At 41.2% G+C, this 14,261-nt stretch overlaps 1 protein-coding gene across 7 annotated transcripts in view; it reads right to left on the reverse strand.

Moving 5' to 3' along the window:
* Positions 1-1,784: 1,784 nt before the first annotated feature.
* The window catches only part of Gabpb1 (GA binding protein transcription factor subunit beta 1), a 48,646-nt gene continuing 36,169 nt past the window's right edge, over positions 1,785-14,261 (reverse strand). For 5 of the 7 annotated variants that reach the window (XM_029536253.1, XM_021193083.2, XM_021193082.2 and 2 more), the window contains 2 exons: positions 12,178-12,293; positions 1,785-3,251 (listed from right to left, as the gene is read on the reverse strand). In XM_029536253.1, the coding sequence (XP_029392113.1) occupies positions 3,099-3,251; positions 12,178-12,293 (269 nt within the window). In that variant the 3' untranslated portion in view covers positions 1,785-3,098. Of the gene's footprint in view, positions 3,252-12,158; positions 12,294-14,261 lie in introns of all 7 variants that reach the window. The other 2 variants (XM_021193085.2, XM_029536254.1) reach the window with 2 other exon arrangements.

Here is a 14,261-nt window from a genome sequence, read left to right on the forward strand (position 1 = left end):
ATAGTGTGCACGAGTGTGTGTGTGTGTACATGTGCATGTGTGAGTGTTCAGAAGAGAATTAAAAAAAATATTCTGGGTGCACAGCAAAAACTGAAAATGACACAGAACTCATTAAAGCCTACAGTTAATGGCTTTGTTTTCTCCTAGACTCCTGTAAAGAAAGTCTGATCACAGACACTTGTTTACACACAAATGGAAATGGCCAGCTAGACAGTTGCTAACTGCAAACCCAACGCTGTGGGTCTGGAAACCAACTGTAGGTTACTGGACATTTTTATTTCACATTTCATCGGTTATTCTAGTCCTCAGTACTGAACAGCACTGAAGCTTTCCCAAACTACGTGGAAACTGTTAGAAGGAACTGATAAATGACGGGGGAGGACATCTCATCTCCTTTAGATTCTTGTCTACGGATTGCTTTCTCAGCAGTGAGTCAGATGAAGATTTTAGAGACAACACTGTCCAATGTGGCTCTGGAGACAGCAAACATGTCAAAGCTTCCTGAATACTTGTTACACTACACCCAATTGTTTCCTCGAATCACTTGGCTTGCTGTTATTACTGAAGATCAAAATTACATCCTGTATCACATGGTCCCCAGCAGAACCCATGATGGGAGTGAAAGCAACACACATGAGCCACTTTCTCTGTTACCACATTGAGGTTTTGTGGAGCTAACCTGATGTGAGAACAAACCACACTGGCTACTTCCTGGAGTGAATGGTGGCCCCTCTCCCAACACTGCCCACCAAGGCATTAAATGCACTCCAGTGTCCTGTTCACTATCAATCAGCACATAAGCCCAAGCCACATGCTCTCCAGTGCTTGCTACCTGTGACTGAAGAGCAAGCAGCTTCGTGCTGCTGAAAATGTAGCTTGCAGTTTTTCAAACTTAGCATTCTGCTATGTTGGAGTCCTAGCCCAGACCTTGTAAGCATTCTACCCTGGCCCTAAAAGCTAGTGCTAGATCATTCAACGTTTATGTAAAGGTGGAGGGGGTACACCTGCCCTCTTCAGCTACCCAGAGGAGATCAAGTGAATTCAAAAGTTCAACACTAGCTATGTTGACACAGTGAGATTTCTCTGTCAAAACCAGTACAGTGTCAGGTGCTTATTTATGGCCCCAGAACTACAAAGGCTGAGGTGGCAAGGTCACCAGACATCAAACATCTCAAAGCTTCTCAAATTCATGACTTGGAGACAAGATTGTTCACAGCGAGGCTGCATTTCAAAATGAATACATCTAATGTCAAATTTAGTGGAAAACTGGAAGGAATTCTCTTGGTTTTGTTTTTTAAATGTTTGTCATAGAGCAGAAATTCTCAACCTGTGGGTCACAACCACTTGAGTGTCATATATGCTTTCACAGGGGTCACAGATCCAAAATCCTGAATATCAGAAATTTACATTATAATTTATAACAGTTCTAAAGTAGCAACAAAAACATTTTAATACAGTTCCTCACTCCAACATGAAGTGCATTGGAGTTGCGGCCTGCAGAAAAGCAAGTGAGAGAGGCCGAGGCACGGAGCCTTTCTTACCCTCACCAGCTCCTGTAAAGATATGCCAGGCACAAACCAGCACGTTCCCAGGCAGCCACTCTGGGGGTTTTCAAGGCATGAGGAGTCAAGTTGTTTTCGTATGGCGGAACGTGGCTCAGATTATATGTGCGACAGGATTTGAACCAGAGTCTCAAAGTGTCAAGGACCTGCTCCACCACTGAGCTCTATGGTCCACATTTTAAAGTGTGAAGAATGTGCAGTCAAAACACGAGTCTGCACGGAGCTATGTGGAAAGTTATTTAATTGTAAAATAGAAAATGAGGCCAGAGTACAGTCTCGAGGGTAACTGGTTCTTTATACAGATAAGCTAGAGGAGCCTGGGGAGGGGGGAGGGGGTAAACGTTTTCATAAAGCAATAAAACAAAACAAAATAATAAAGAGCTTGAAGTTACATTTCACAAAAGAGAATGGAATAGTCTGTCAAATGTCCATACATTTCGGAATTGACAATATTGTGAGAGAGACGCAGCACAGGCCCAGAGCGTTCACGGGAATACCGAAAGTTATGTTAGACACACCCATAGCCTCACCGAGTACAAAAGGTCCTGCTCTGCATACAAAAGCAATTTCCATAAGAATAATTTCTTAGGGGAGGGGAGTAAGTTCATGAAATATTTCAGAAACCCAAATGCACTGAGTTTGCCAAAAACATTATCTTAAAATCCAGTGCCTCAAAGTGCTCGTGTGGAAGTCATGATGGGAGGAAGGCACGGAACAGCCTCACGTCCTCACAATACAATTGTCAGAAAAGCAGACATTCTGCAGATTTGAGTTCTCTTGCAAGCTGCTCCAAGAACATTGTCATGGTCGCCAGGAAAACCAGCTGTGAGCTTACTCACTCTCAACGACCAACCGACAGAACGACAGTGCTGCCTTGGTTTTTTCTTGGTAACTTTCATCGTCTTTGTAGGAGACATACCTAAGCAAGGGATGTGTTTTAAAATCATAAAACATGCAGGATATGTACAAACAAAATTTTAAAAATATTTGCTTCATATACATGTAAATCTACTTGCATGTAGCTGAAATCGAACAAATATAAAATTTCTGCTTCCTAAAAAATGTTTTCAGAGAACCTGAGACAACTTAAAAGCTGTACAAAAGTTCCTGGGTGAAATCTCTTTGCAGAGTATTTCCAGCATCAGTCCACCATAATTGTTCCACATTTGGTCTAAGAGACAACGACCACGCTTACGACTTCTGTTTCTGAGAAATTAAGTCTGCACCCAAATCAAAGAGAATTCCCCATAAGAGTGGCTTGCTGGGGTTTCTGGATCTCGGCAACAATCTTTATCAACTCATTTATAACTGTAAAAAAAGAAACAACCAAAAACTATTTACAGAATTCGGTTTTAAATACATTTCACAAGTTCTAAAGTTTTATATTACAAGAATTGAGAGCTCATGGCTTAAGTCCCATTATCAAGCTGTAGTATTTTCTATTATTCGGTATTCCCATGGCTGTGTCCTTACTGTGTACAGTTCATGACTGTATTCTTTCTGTACAAAAGGTAAAAGCAAACGTGTTCATGGCAGCTAAACGGCTTCTTTGTTGGTCTGCAGGCGTGTCATGGCCTCCAGCTTCTGCCTGTAGGCCTCTGCCTCCTGCTCCTTCTTAAGCAGCTGCTGTCGGTATTTCTGGGCCTCTCGGTTGGCTTCATCCAGCTGTTTCTGAAGCGCTTCTCTCTCCTAGTTTAGAAAAGAAAGCCGTGTTTTCAACTTTTGCACAAATACATTCACATAATCATGTGTCCATCAAAAGAACATGGCTCTGCAGTGAGTGTGGCAGCCGCCTACGGCCCCCCTGAGACACTTTATCTTTCCAACCAAGCCACACGTAATTACGCCCCCAGTTCCTCTCTCTGAATCATGAGACAGAGATTGTTCATTAATTCCAAGAAAAATGTTTCTAATTGAAAAACATGAATAATAAACACAAAACGCACACCTGTACTTCTTTATATACTGAAGGAAGTTATAGAAGACATAAACACAAGCTACAAACACAGCCCTCATCTCTCCTCAGAATGAGTTCCCACAGATGACTGTCACATGGTCGCCACACACCACATGACTGAGCAAAGACAACTCCACAACCTGCTTCTCTGTGCCAGGCTTCAAATTCGAAAACTGATCGTCAGATGTCAGATCCTTCCCAAGAGCACTATGATGAGGACAGACTCACAGCATTCAAATGTTACTAGTCTAGACTTGCAAGGTCAGCTACTCAAACAAGCTTCGACCGTTAAACAGGCAGAAAATGTTTTAAGAACCAATATATACAGAGGCAGTCCAATGAAAACAGTCTGCTGACTTCTCTTCATTCTGCCTCTGTTCAGTTAAAAGGAACAAGGAACAAATACTTTCAAGAACTCTTTTATTAAAAAAAAATAAAATAAAATCAACCGCTAGAAAGTATACGGAGAAAAGATGATCCCCACAGGCCCAGGCTCAGGGAAGTATCCTGCCCTAGGAATGAAGTAATCTCATCACAAAGACCTATGATGTGCTTGCTAGTGAGGTAGGGGACAGAATACAACTATGAATTACAGAAAGGCAATGTTTATACTGAGCAGCACGCATGCCCAGAGGGAGCACAGGTGAGGGAGGGAGGTCCTAGAGGAGGACGGTCTGAGGCTCGCCTCCTAAATAGCCACTGCCTCCTGTCTGTCTGTCACTGGCTCATTCCCAGGCTGCCTCTGCTTTTCTGCTCGGGCACATCTACCAAGAGGAGTACATTGTGTTTGTTCTCTCTCTCTCTCTCTGTCTCTGTCTCTCTCTCTCTCTTTCTCTTTCTCCTCCCTATCTCTTCCCTATCTTTCTATCTTTTTTTTAAATATTTATATATTTTATGTAAGTACACTGTAGTTGTCTTCAGACACTCCAGAAGAGGGTGTCAGATGTTGTTACAGGTGGCTGTGAGCCACCATGTGGTTGCTGGGATTTGAACTCTGGACCTTCGGAAGAGCAGTCGGGTGCTCTTCCCCACTTGAGCCATCTCACCAGCCCTTCCCTATCTTTCTATTTCTCTCTCCTTACTTCTCTCTCCCCCATCTCTCTTTTTCTCATACATATAACACACACACACCCTCATCCTATGATCCCTCTCATTGCCCTATACTGAGAATGAAGTTAAATTTAGTATTTCATATTCCTATTGGTACACCAAATATGGGAGTGACTGAGAAATCCACTAAAGGAATGGCTTTATTTCTAGTTTAGGCAACACCCATTTCAATACCTTATATCCCTGCTGGGCAGCGGGATCTCTCAGATACATCCCTAAGGCTAGAAAAAATGTCAGCCAGAAAGGCGAAAGTTGGAAACACCTAAGAGTGGGGCAATCAACAAGAGCATTGGCTGTGACCTTTGCAGGACTCTGAGTTAAGAGGTGAAGGGGAGGAGCAAGATCTACTTCTGGGGGGGAGCACAGCCATGTCTAAGTGTCTTTAAAGTTCACCTATGTTGCCAGGCAGTGGTGGCACACGACTTTAATCCCAGCACTTGGGAGGCAGAGGCAGGCGGATTTCTGAGTTTGAGGCCAGCCTGGTCTACAGAGTGAGTTCCAGGACAGCCAGGGCTACACAGAGAAAAACAAACCCTGTCTCGAAAAACAAACAAACAAACAAACAAAAGAAAGGGATCATCCGACATTGGCCATTTATTAACACCTGACATTTACAAAGGGTTTGCTATTCCTGAAGATGACAAAAGGCAAATGGAGACAAACAGTACAAGTGAATGGCTTACTCCTATCTTCTGTATCTCATTTCAAACACACATGTGCGCCATGCGCAAACACACACACACACACACACACACACACACACACACACACACCACCCAGCTGGGCATCAAACCCAAACCCCACACATGCTAGGCAAGTGTTCAGGCACTGAGCAGTAAGGAAAACACAGTAAAGTAGCAGCTCCCCTTCACCTACTAGACCACATGAAGGGCTCATTTCTACTTTATTTTGTCTGGGCAGTAAACTACAAAGAGACCCTGAGGATGTGCTGAATATGCTGAGCATGTGGTGAACACACAAAAACTTTTCCTGTTGTACTTTTGACTTCTCAGAAATCCAGGAATACAGAAAGATTAACTTTTTGCCATCTCATTTTTTTTTTAAATATTTATTTATTTATTTATTTATTTATTATATGTAATTACTCTGTAGCTGTCTTCAGACACTCCAGAAGAGGGCGTCAGATCTTGTTACAGATGGTTATGAGCCACCATGTGGTTGCTGGGATTTGAACTCAGGACCTTTGGAAGAGCAGTCGGGTACTCTTACCCACTGAGCCATCTCACCAGCCCGCAGTCAGTGTTCTTAACCATTGAACCATCTCACTAGCCCGCCATCTCACTTTTCAAAGCAAGTAAAACTCTGAAAAATGGAAAATGCTAACATTTTTACCTTTGTTTTTGATGTCAATGACTGCATATACTTCACGGAAGACAGTTTCTTTAAATAGCGCTTCACATATTAACAGTACAACAGGCTGACACCTGACATTTTTATTTAAATATAAATGTTAATCCTATGGACTGAATATTTTGTAGTAAAGCCACACTGGTTTTAATATTCTGGTTTAATATTTAGTATGTGTGTGTGTGTGTGTGTTCACATGATAAGGCATGTATGTGCTCAGAGGACAACTTTCTGGGGTCAGTTTTTTTCTTTCCACCCTTACACGAACTTGGGGTCAAATGCAAGATGGTAGGCTTGCACAGTGAGCATCTCGACCTGCTGAACCATCTTGTTGGCCCATTTTTGATATATTATTATTATTGTATGTATTTGGATGCTTTATCTGTATTTGTGTCTGTGCAGTTGTAAGTGTGCAGTGCCCAAGGAGACCAGAAGAGGGCGCCAGATTTCCCGGGTCTGAGTTACAGACTGTAGTTGAGTTTCTGTGTAGGTGCTAGGAACTCTGGAAGAGGAGCCAGTGCTCAGCCTCAGGCTTTATGTAGCAATAGTCAGTTAGGATGTGAAACTAAGGTACTGCTCTAGGGATGGTTTGTTGCTGTTCAAGTTCCAGCACTGAAGGAAAATAAAAGAGTTTAACACCAAAGACTTCTAAGAAAACTAAACTCTAGTTAATAATCAAGATCGATGGCAACAAGACACACCAATTATTATACTAAATTATATATGACCTGAGTCATTAGTTACAGAACCACAGGGTATGGGCTGATTTCAGCTCCCTTTACTTTCAAATATGAATCTCTAATTCTGTCTTAAAAGCAATGGTGTGGAACAGACCACTTTAATATGTAAGTTTCTAATACTCGATTTTATGTTGTTCTAGCTGCTATAAACAGACGGACACAGTTACAACATACACTTTAGGTAATCTTCTAATAAATGCCATTCACTGGGAATGGACTATTTGTTCACTGTCACAGTCAACCTGCATTTGTTCCAACCTCACCTCTTTCTTGTCTTTCAGACAGTCTCACTATGTAGGCCTTGCTGGTCTAGAACTCACTTGTAGACCAGGCTACCCTCAAACCACAAGAGGGGATTTAAAGCATGCACCACCATGCCAGGCTTTTCTTTCACTTATTCTTCCTAGCAAGCATTTGCTGATGCTATTCTGCTCTGTCTTGTTGATGGAGAAGCTACACCTTGAAAAGTCAAACTAGAAGGTCTAAGGTCATCCACTCAAAATATACTCAACCTACAGTTGAGCCCAGACCCATACTCCCAATGATCAGGTATATCTTTAAGTTTTCATTATCACTGCACTTTATTATTATTTTTATTATTGTGTGGGTCTACAATGTGTGTATGGGCACGTATGCCATGTATGAGGGCAGAGTACTGCACCAGGAGTTCATTTGCTCCTTTCACTGTTTGTGTTCCAAGGTCGTCAGGTGTGCAAGGGAATCATTACTCGCTGAGCTACCTTGCCAGCACCCCCCCCCGCGCCTCTCTCTCTCCCTCTCTCTCCCTCTCTCTCTCTATCTCTCTCTCTCTCTCTCTCTCTCTCTCACACACACACACACACACACACACATACACACACACACACACATGCGCGCGCACGCACACACACCCATGTAGGAATGTGTGCATGTGGAGTTACAGGCAGTCGTAAGGTGCCCAACATGAGTGCTGAGTGGACTCTGGCTCTCTGCAACAGAGGTACATGTTCTTAATCACGGAGCCATCTCTCCCAGTTCCTAGATATAATTGTTTTTTTAATTAAATACAGAGGAGATTATAAATACAGTCCCCGACTACCACAACCTATGCCAAGTTTACAATATTTAGGGGTCAGTACATCCACGCTGTAATAGATGAGCCTTGCCTGGGAAACCCAGGTTCACGATCATTTCATGATCATAGTATCTCCCCTAGCAGGTATTAAAGATTTATTTTTTAATTATTTGTATGTGGGGTGTGTGTGTGTGTGTGTGTGTGTGTGTGTGTGTGTGTGTGGCTGAGCCTGTGCTTGCACTTGGGTACAGATGCTTGTGAAAACTAGAAAAAGGCCCCAAACTGAAATGACAGCCAGCTGTAAGCTGCCCGTGCTGCTGAAAAGCGCTTGCTGCCTCCTGCAAGAGTAACCGTGCTCAACTGCTGAGCTCTCTCCAGTCTCAAGCCCCAAGATACATTTTTTAAAAGAGAAAAGCTAAGCCAAGTATCTGAGCTATTTGCTGGTGCCTAAATATTGTCCAAATGTAATAAATGATCTAATTTTTATAAACACAATCACACCCAATCATTTCAAACTGTCTATGGCTACTGTCTCCACCATGACAGACTGGGACAGCTGGTTCATAAAGCCGAAATTAACTCTATCCAGCTTTTTCCATAAAGATAGCCTTCTTCCCCAGCTCTAGAAAAGCTTCCTGAGCTAAAGGACAAGTGACTATGCAGAACTTTAAATCCTGACAGAACAAGACAACCAAGCACAGCTGGAAACGCTGTGATTCAGCACCTTGGAGGCCAAGTAGGAAGGAATGGTTTAAGTTCCAGGCAAGCCTGGGCTACGATGTCATTCCCAGATCAGCCGGGCCTTCACAGCAGGATTCTACCCAAAACAAAACAAAAGTAAAATAAAAACAATTTTGAAAAAATATTTCTAGTAAAATGGTTTAAAATTTACAGAACAATTTTCACAACACTAAGGACCCTTAACTCAGACCTAGCTAAAGAACATATATTCATTTACAAAATAACAACCCTGCTGGGCATGGTGACTGTGTACAACTTTGATCCCAGCACTTTAGAGGCAGAGGCAGCCATATCTACTTGAGGTCAGCCTGATTTACCAAGAGAGGTCTGGGCCAGCTACACAGTGAGGCCTTGTCTCAAAAATCTAAAAAACAAACAAACAAACAACAACAACAACAAAACTGAAAGAAAAGAAAAGGAAAAGAAAGAGGAAAAAGAAGAGGAAGAGGACAAAGAGGAGGAGCAGGAAGAAAAACAAGGCAGGAGTGAACAGGAGTAGTGAACAGGGGTAGTGAACAGGGGTAGTGAACAGGGGTAGCTCAGAGGTAGAGCTAATTCTTGCTAAGCATGCACGAGGCTTGCTCCTGGGCACCTACCCCCTACCTGCCCCACACAAAAATATACTCAAAAACTGAGTCTCAAAATAAACAAAATACAAAATTGACTAGTAACAGTCATCTCTAGCCAGAACTCACATAACTACCTAAGGACAGAGACACCTAGCTCCTGACGTGCTCTGGACAGTTTCTCTCCCCCACACATTATTTCCAGTGGAACAGCTCAGTGTTTCTTATCCTGGGGAGTATCTGTAAGAGACACACCTCCCCTTCAAAGTACCAACAGAGAGCCAGCAAGAAGTGGGGGCAAAGTTATGTGTGAGAATGCAGAATGGCTGGCATCATGTTTGTATCTGCACCTCCAAAAGTGAAGCAAGCTGTCCATTTTCTCACCATCAATGGACAAGTCACAATATCTACAATTAACTGTTGACAACTTAAATGAATTTTTCCAGTAATTACTGGGAAATGTTTCCAACTGCTGTCTGGAAATTTATTATAGACAGCCACTCTGACAAGTGTGGGCACAGATACAGAGAAAGCCTTGTGAAAATTGTGCACCAGTTAACTTTTACATCAGTTTATAGTTTCTTCTTAATCTAAGCATTACTGATGTTAACACTGTGAAATGTCCCTTAGGGTCAAAATCTCCCCACTTGAGATCAGTTTTACAAAAACTTGTGGGGTTTTTGTAAAGTTTGGTCAAGATGAATCTAAGCAAACTACATAAAAGCTTGACCCGAGGATAATTCAACTGTCATCTAAGAATATACATGTGTTAGGGGACAATGGTTACTTGGCCTGACGTAAACACTGATGACACATCCTCATCCTGTGACTCCGGCTGCCCCCACCATCTATTCTCTCTGTGTCATAGTCTCCGTGAAACCCTAAGTGGTTCCGGAGCCATTTGTAGTGATGGAAAATAAAATTTCCATTACCAGAAAGTTCTATTGAAAACAAACATAAAACTTCACTGTCTTTATACCAAGCTAAAGCTAATCTCCCTAAAGCTTCCTTCTCCTTGGGCCTACTTAACTACTGAACCTTAATTCTTACTCTTGTGTACTTGGAATCGCTTCCCTCACCTCAGAAGTCCAGAAGAACCACCAGGCTGGACTTTGTGAGAAACAGTTAGGCCCATCAGTCACTAATAAAGGAATGGACTAAAGTCACTATTGTTTAAAAATTAAGTTATTAAATAAGCTTACATTTAATGAAATTCAAATAATTTAAATGTTTTATTATATAATGAAAATAAAGTACTTTTTTTTTTTTACTTCCTATGCCCCAAATAGATGACCTGACAATCAGAAAGAGACAATAAAGAGAACCTTATAGGTGGGGCAATGGCTCGGTCAGCAAAGGAGTTCCTGGGCGACTTCGAGAACCTGAATTTGAATCCCCAGGGCCCATGTGAAAGCTGGGCATATGCACACTTGTAATCCAAGTGCTAAGGAGGCAGAGCCAGAAGGACCCATGAGACTTGCTGCTCCCCCTAAGCCACTCTCCAAGTCTAGCTAAACTTGTAAGTTCCAGGTTCAGTGAGAGATCATGAAGGAGGGAGGCTGGGGAGACGGCTCGGCAGGTAAGTACACTGGCTGCTCTTACAGAAGATGTGGTTTAGTTCCCAGCACTCGCATGGCAGCTCACAACCATGTGGAACTCCAGTTTCAGGGTATCCAATGACCCTGGCCTCTGTAGGCACCAGGAACACACATGATACACATACATACAGGCAAGCAAAGGACTCATGCGCATAAATTAAAATTAATTTTAAAAAAGAAAAAAGTGAAAACAAGACAGAGAGGACTAAGACACCCAACATCAACCACTGGCCTCCTCGTGCATGCACACACAGGGGATTAAGGGAAGATATAAATGAGATACTGCGTAGTGAAATGAGTTAGTTTGTAAATCAGAGCTTTAATGTTCTGTAGGTGTCATTTTAAATTCTGGGAAATAAAACATCACACTCAATATTTAAAACTTAAAATTTTACTAGACATCCTAGTTAAAGCATGAGCCATAGATTTCTTTTGTGTTTGTTTTTTGTGCATTCTTAAGACAGGCTTTATTTATGAGGTCTGGTTAATTAGAATCTGTTTAATTTCATGCTGTGATTAAGCCCGTAAGATGTACCTGTCTGTTGTTTAAGTAAGTATGACAGTATATTTGTCTTAATAAGAAACGTGGTGTCGTTCACTTACCAAACAAAAACAAACCCCCTCTCTATGATAATCAGAGCCTTTGAACAGCTAGGCAGTCATCAACTTTATACACATCAGAGGCAGCAAAGGCAGGGACAAGGATACTGGCTTTATCGCCCTCTTGAAAACCCTAACACGAAGTGATACTCATCGAATTCTAATGTGGGAGGAAATAAAGACCAGACTCAAAGAGAGGTCAAGAGCTTGCAGTTTCCAGCTCAGAGCTGCTTCTACTGCATTTGTCCTTCAACGTTAAGAATCATGTTTTATAGGAGACATTATAAATCAGTAGATGAAATTTTATTTACAGTCATGTAAGAAAAAACTAAGAGATCATGCATTGTTACACCAACAAATGAGTGTGGAAGAGGAAGGAGGATGATGTTAGCAATACTCTAAATGAATTCAGTTCCTCAAATGAGGAAATAGTAAAATAAGCAGTTATCTTTTACATTTACAAACATAACCTGTTTAGCAAACATCAGCTTTCTGGAAGAGAATTTCCAGGCCAATTTCAAATTCTTTTGAAAGAAAAGAATTTTCAGTGACTTGTGAGAATGCTATACATAAGTTTAACAAAAAATAAGAGATGGAATTTAAAAACCAAAGACAGTCCAAGTGTTACCAGGTTAACAAACTTTATAACAAACAAATTCTGCACTCATTCAATCATTCATTCAATATTTATTTATTGAGGGCTTGCCATATGTTTAAGGCCAAAACAAAATGATGACACTATTCACTTTCATTCTTTATCAAAACATGGCCAGTAATAAATATAAATGACAAATTATATAATAATAATGATAATAATAATAAAGAAACAAAATTTATTTTGGATGGCTGCGGCAAAACACACCGGGTAAAAGGCTCCTTACTTCAATTTCTGCAGATTCCACCCGGCTCTCAATTATTTCCATACACTGTCTCTTAGCTGGTGGCTCTTCACTGATGACAGTTTCTTCAGCAATGTCTGTTGCTGGCACTGTCAATACTAAAATGAAAGGGAGGCACAGGTTACACCACTCTCTGACAGCTGAGAGATGAAGTCTCTATGCAGTCGGCGCTGCTCTCCTGTAGCACGCAGCATCAGGCACTTCCAAATACTGCTCCTCTATGAAGAGGTCCCTACTGGTTCCCTTCATTTTCTCACTGAAGCCCACTTACTGAAGTGCTACAAATAGCACTCTTACACATAATACACTCATCCACACAACTGAATGGTCAAAGCAATATTAAAGATGCATATGTTAAGAGCATCGTGAGCACCTGCTAACAGAATTACTTTTATTAGTTTCTTGCATATTAGTCTTACAATAATTTGTGTAAAGACAACAAATACACATGGGAGGCGCACAGAAAGTATACCCACTCGAGCACACACGACACTGCATCTGCTTTACCAACTCCATCTTTTCTCAGCACACTGCTAATACTGTCCCTGAATGCACAACTGTGAACACTGTTTGAAACAGCATCCCTGGTGGATCTGTTTACATTTTTGATGTTTTCATATAAACATGAGCATACAGAAGGCACATACCCTTGCTTTGCACAGCAGTGTAGAACATATTTGACATCCATGAAGAAAAAAATTTAATTAATGTTTTTAAGTCACGAGAAAAATTATTGTTGTTTTCTAAGACTATCAAAACTTTTTGTCAAAATGGAGCATGGTGGGGAACTCAGGAGGCAGAGCCAGGCAGATCTCTGTGAGTTCAAAGCCAGCTTGGTCTACACAGTGAGACCCTGTCTCAGATTCCTTACTAAAACATGGCCAGCAAGATGGCTCCTCAGGTAAGGGCACTTGCCACCAAGCCTGACCTGAATTCAATGGCTGGGATTCATGTGGTAGAAGAATGCTCTCTCCTGCATGTGTGTTGTGGCACGCACACTCTCCTCCCAACAAGTAAATAAAGGTAATCACTTTTAAAATGTTGTCAAAACATGAAAATTTCTGTTAGTAACAAAGGTAACAAATTTAAAAATAGTGAAACTTGTATTACTTTAGCACAATGTATGGTAATATGAAACATTAGAAATGGGGCTGGAGAGGTGGCTTAGCAGTTAAAAGCTGCTCTTCCAGTGGCCCTGGGCTCAATTCCTAGCACCACACAGCAGCTTCCAACTGTCTATAACGCCAGTTCCAAGGGATCGGACGCTGCTTCTGGCCTCCATGGGCGCTGCAATCATACAGTACACATAAAATACACAGGCAGGTTCTCATGCACGTAAAATAAATACTTACAATACTAAGTATACCAAGAAAATGTTACTTCATTTTATTCATATCACATTATGTTTATAACGAGAATGGAGAAATTCTCTTTCACTGGACATGATACAGGGCATGTTATACATTTTAAATTATAGAGGCTTTAACAGTTTACTATTTTTCTTTTTCAGAGTTTTCCTAATTTTTTGCTCTAGAAAAATTAACTTTAGAATCCATTTGACTATTTACAGAACTAAATCCTGTCCCTCCTACCCTCCCATTTGTATGTAAAAGCTGCAACCTTCGTAACCTAGAATGGTTATATTTGGAAGCAAGGCCCTTCAATGTAATCAAGGTAAAATCATGAGCTATTCTATCTCTGTGTCCTTTTGAGAGAAGATAGGATACAGCTGGAATGCAGCTATCTATCGACAAGCCAAAGAAACTTGCTGACACTTGATGATAGACCATGAGAAATCAATGTCTATTGTTTAAGTTACAATTTCTGATACTGTTACTAACACACTAGCATTTCTTAAATGACATATTACATTTGCTCAGGAAGAACTGAATGTTCCTTGACACTGAGTCTCCCATTCACAAAACATGAGTTGACTTGCATCTGCTCGTAAATAAAATTAGTGTGTTTATTTAGTGTCTGGTTAGAGACAGTTTTGTTTAATCCAGTTTGTATGTGTATGTGTGTGGTGCATGTAAATGTTTATATGGATGTGTGCATAAGTATGC

The sequence above is a fragment of the Mus pahari genome, chromosome 3 (assembly GCF_900095145.1).
Source record: "Mus pahari chromosome 3, PAHARI_EIJ_v1.1, whole genome shotgun sequence".
Taxonomy (NCBI): Eukaryota; Metazoa; Chordata; class Mammalia; order Rodentia; family Muridae; genus Mus; species Mus pahari.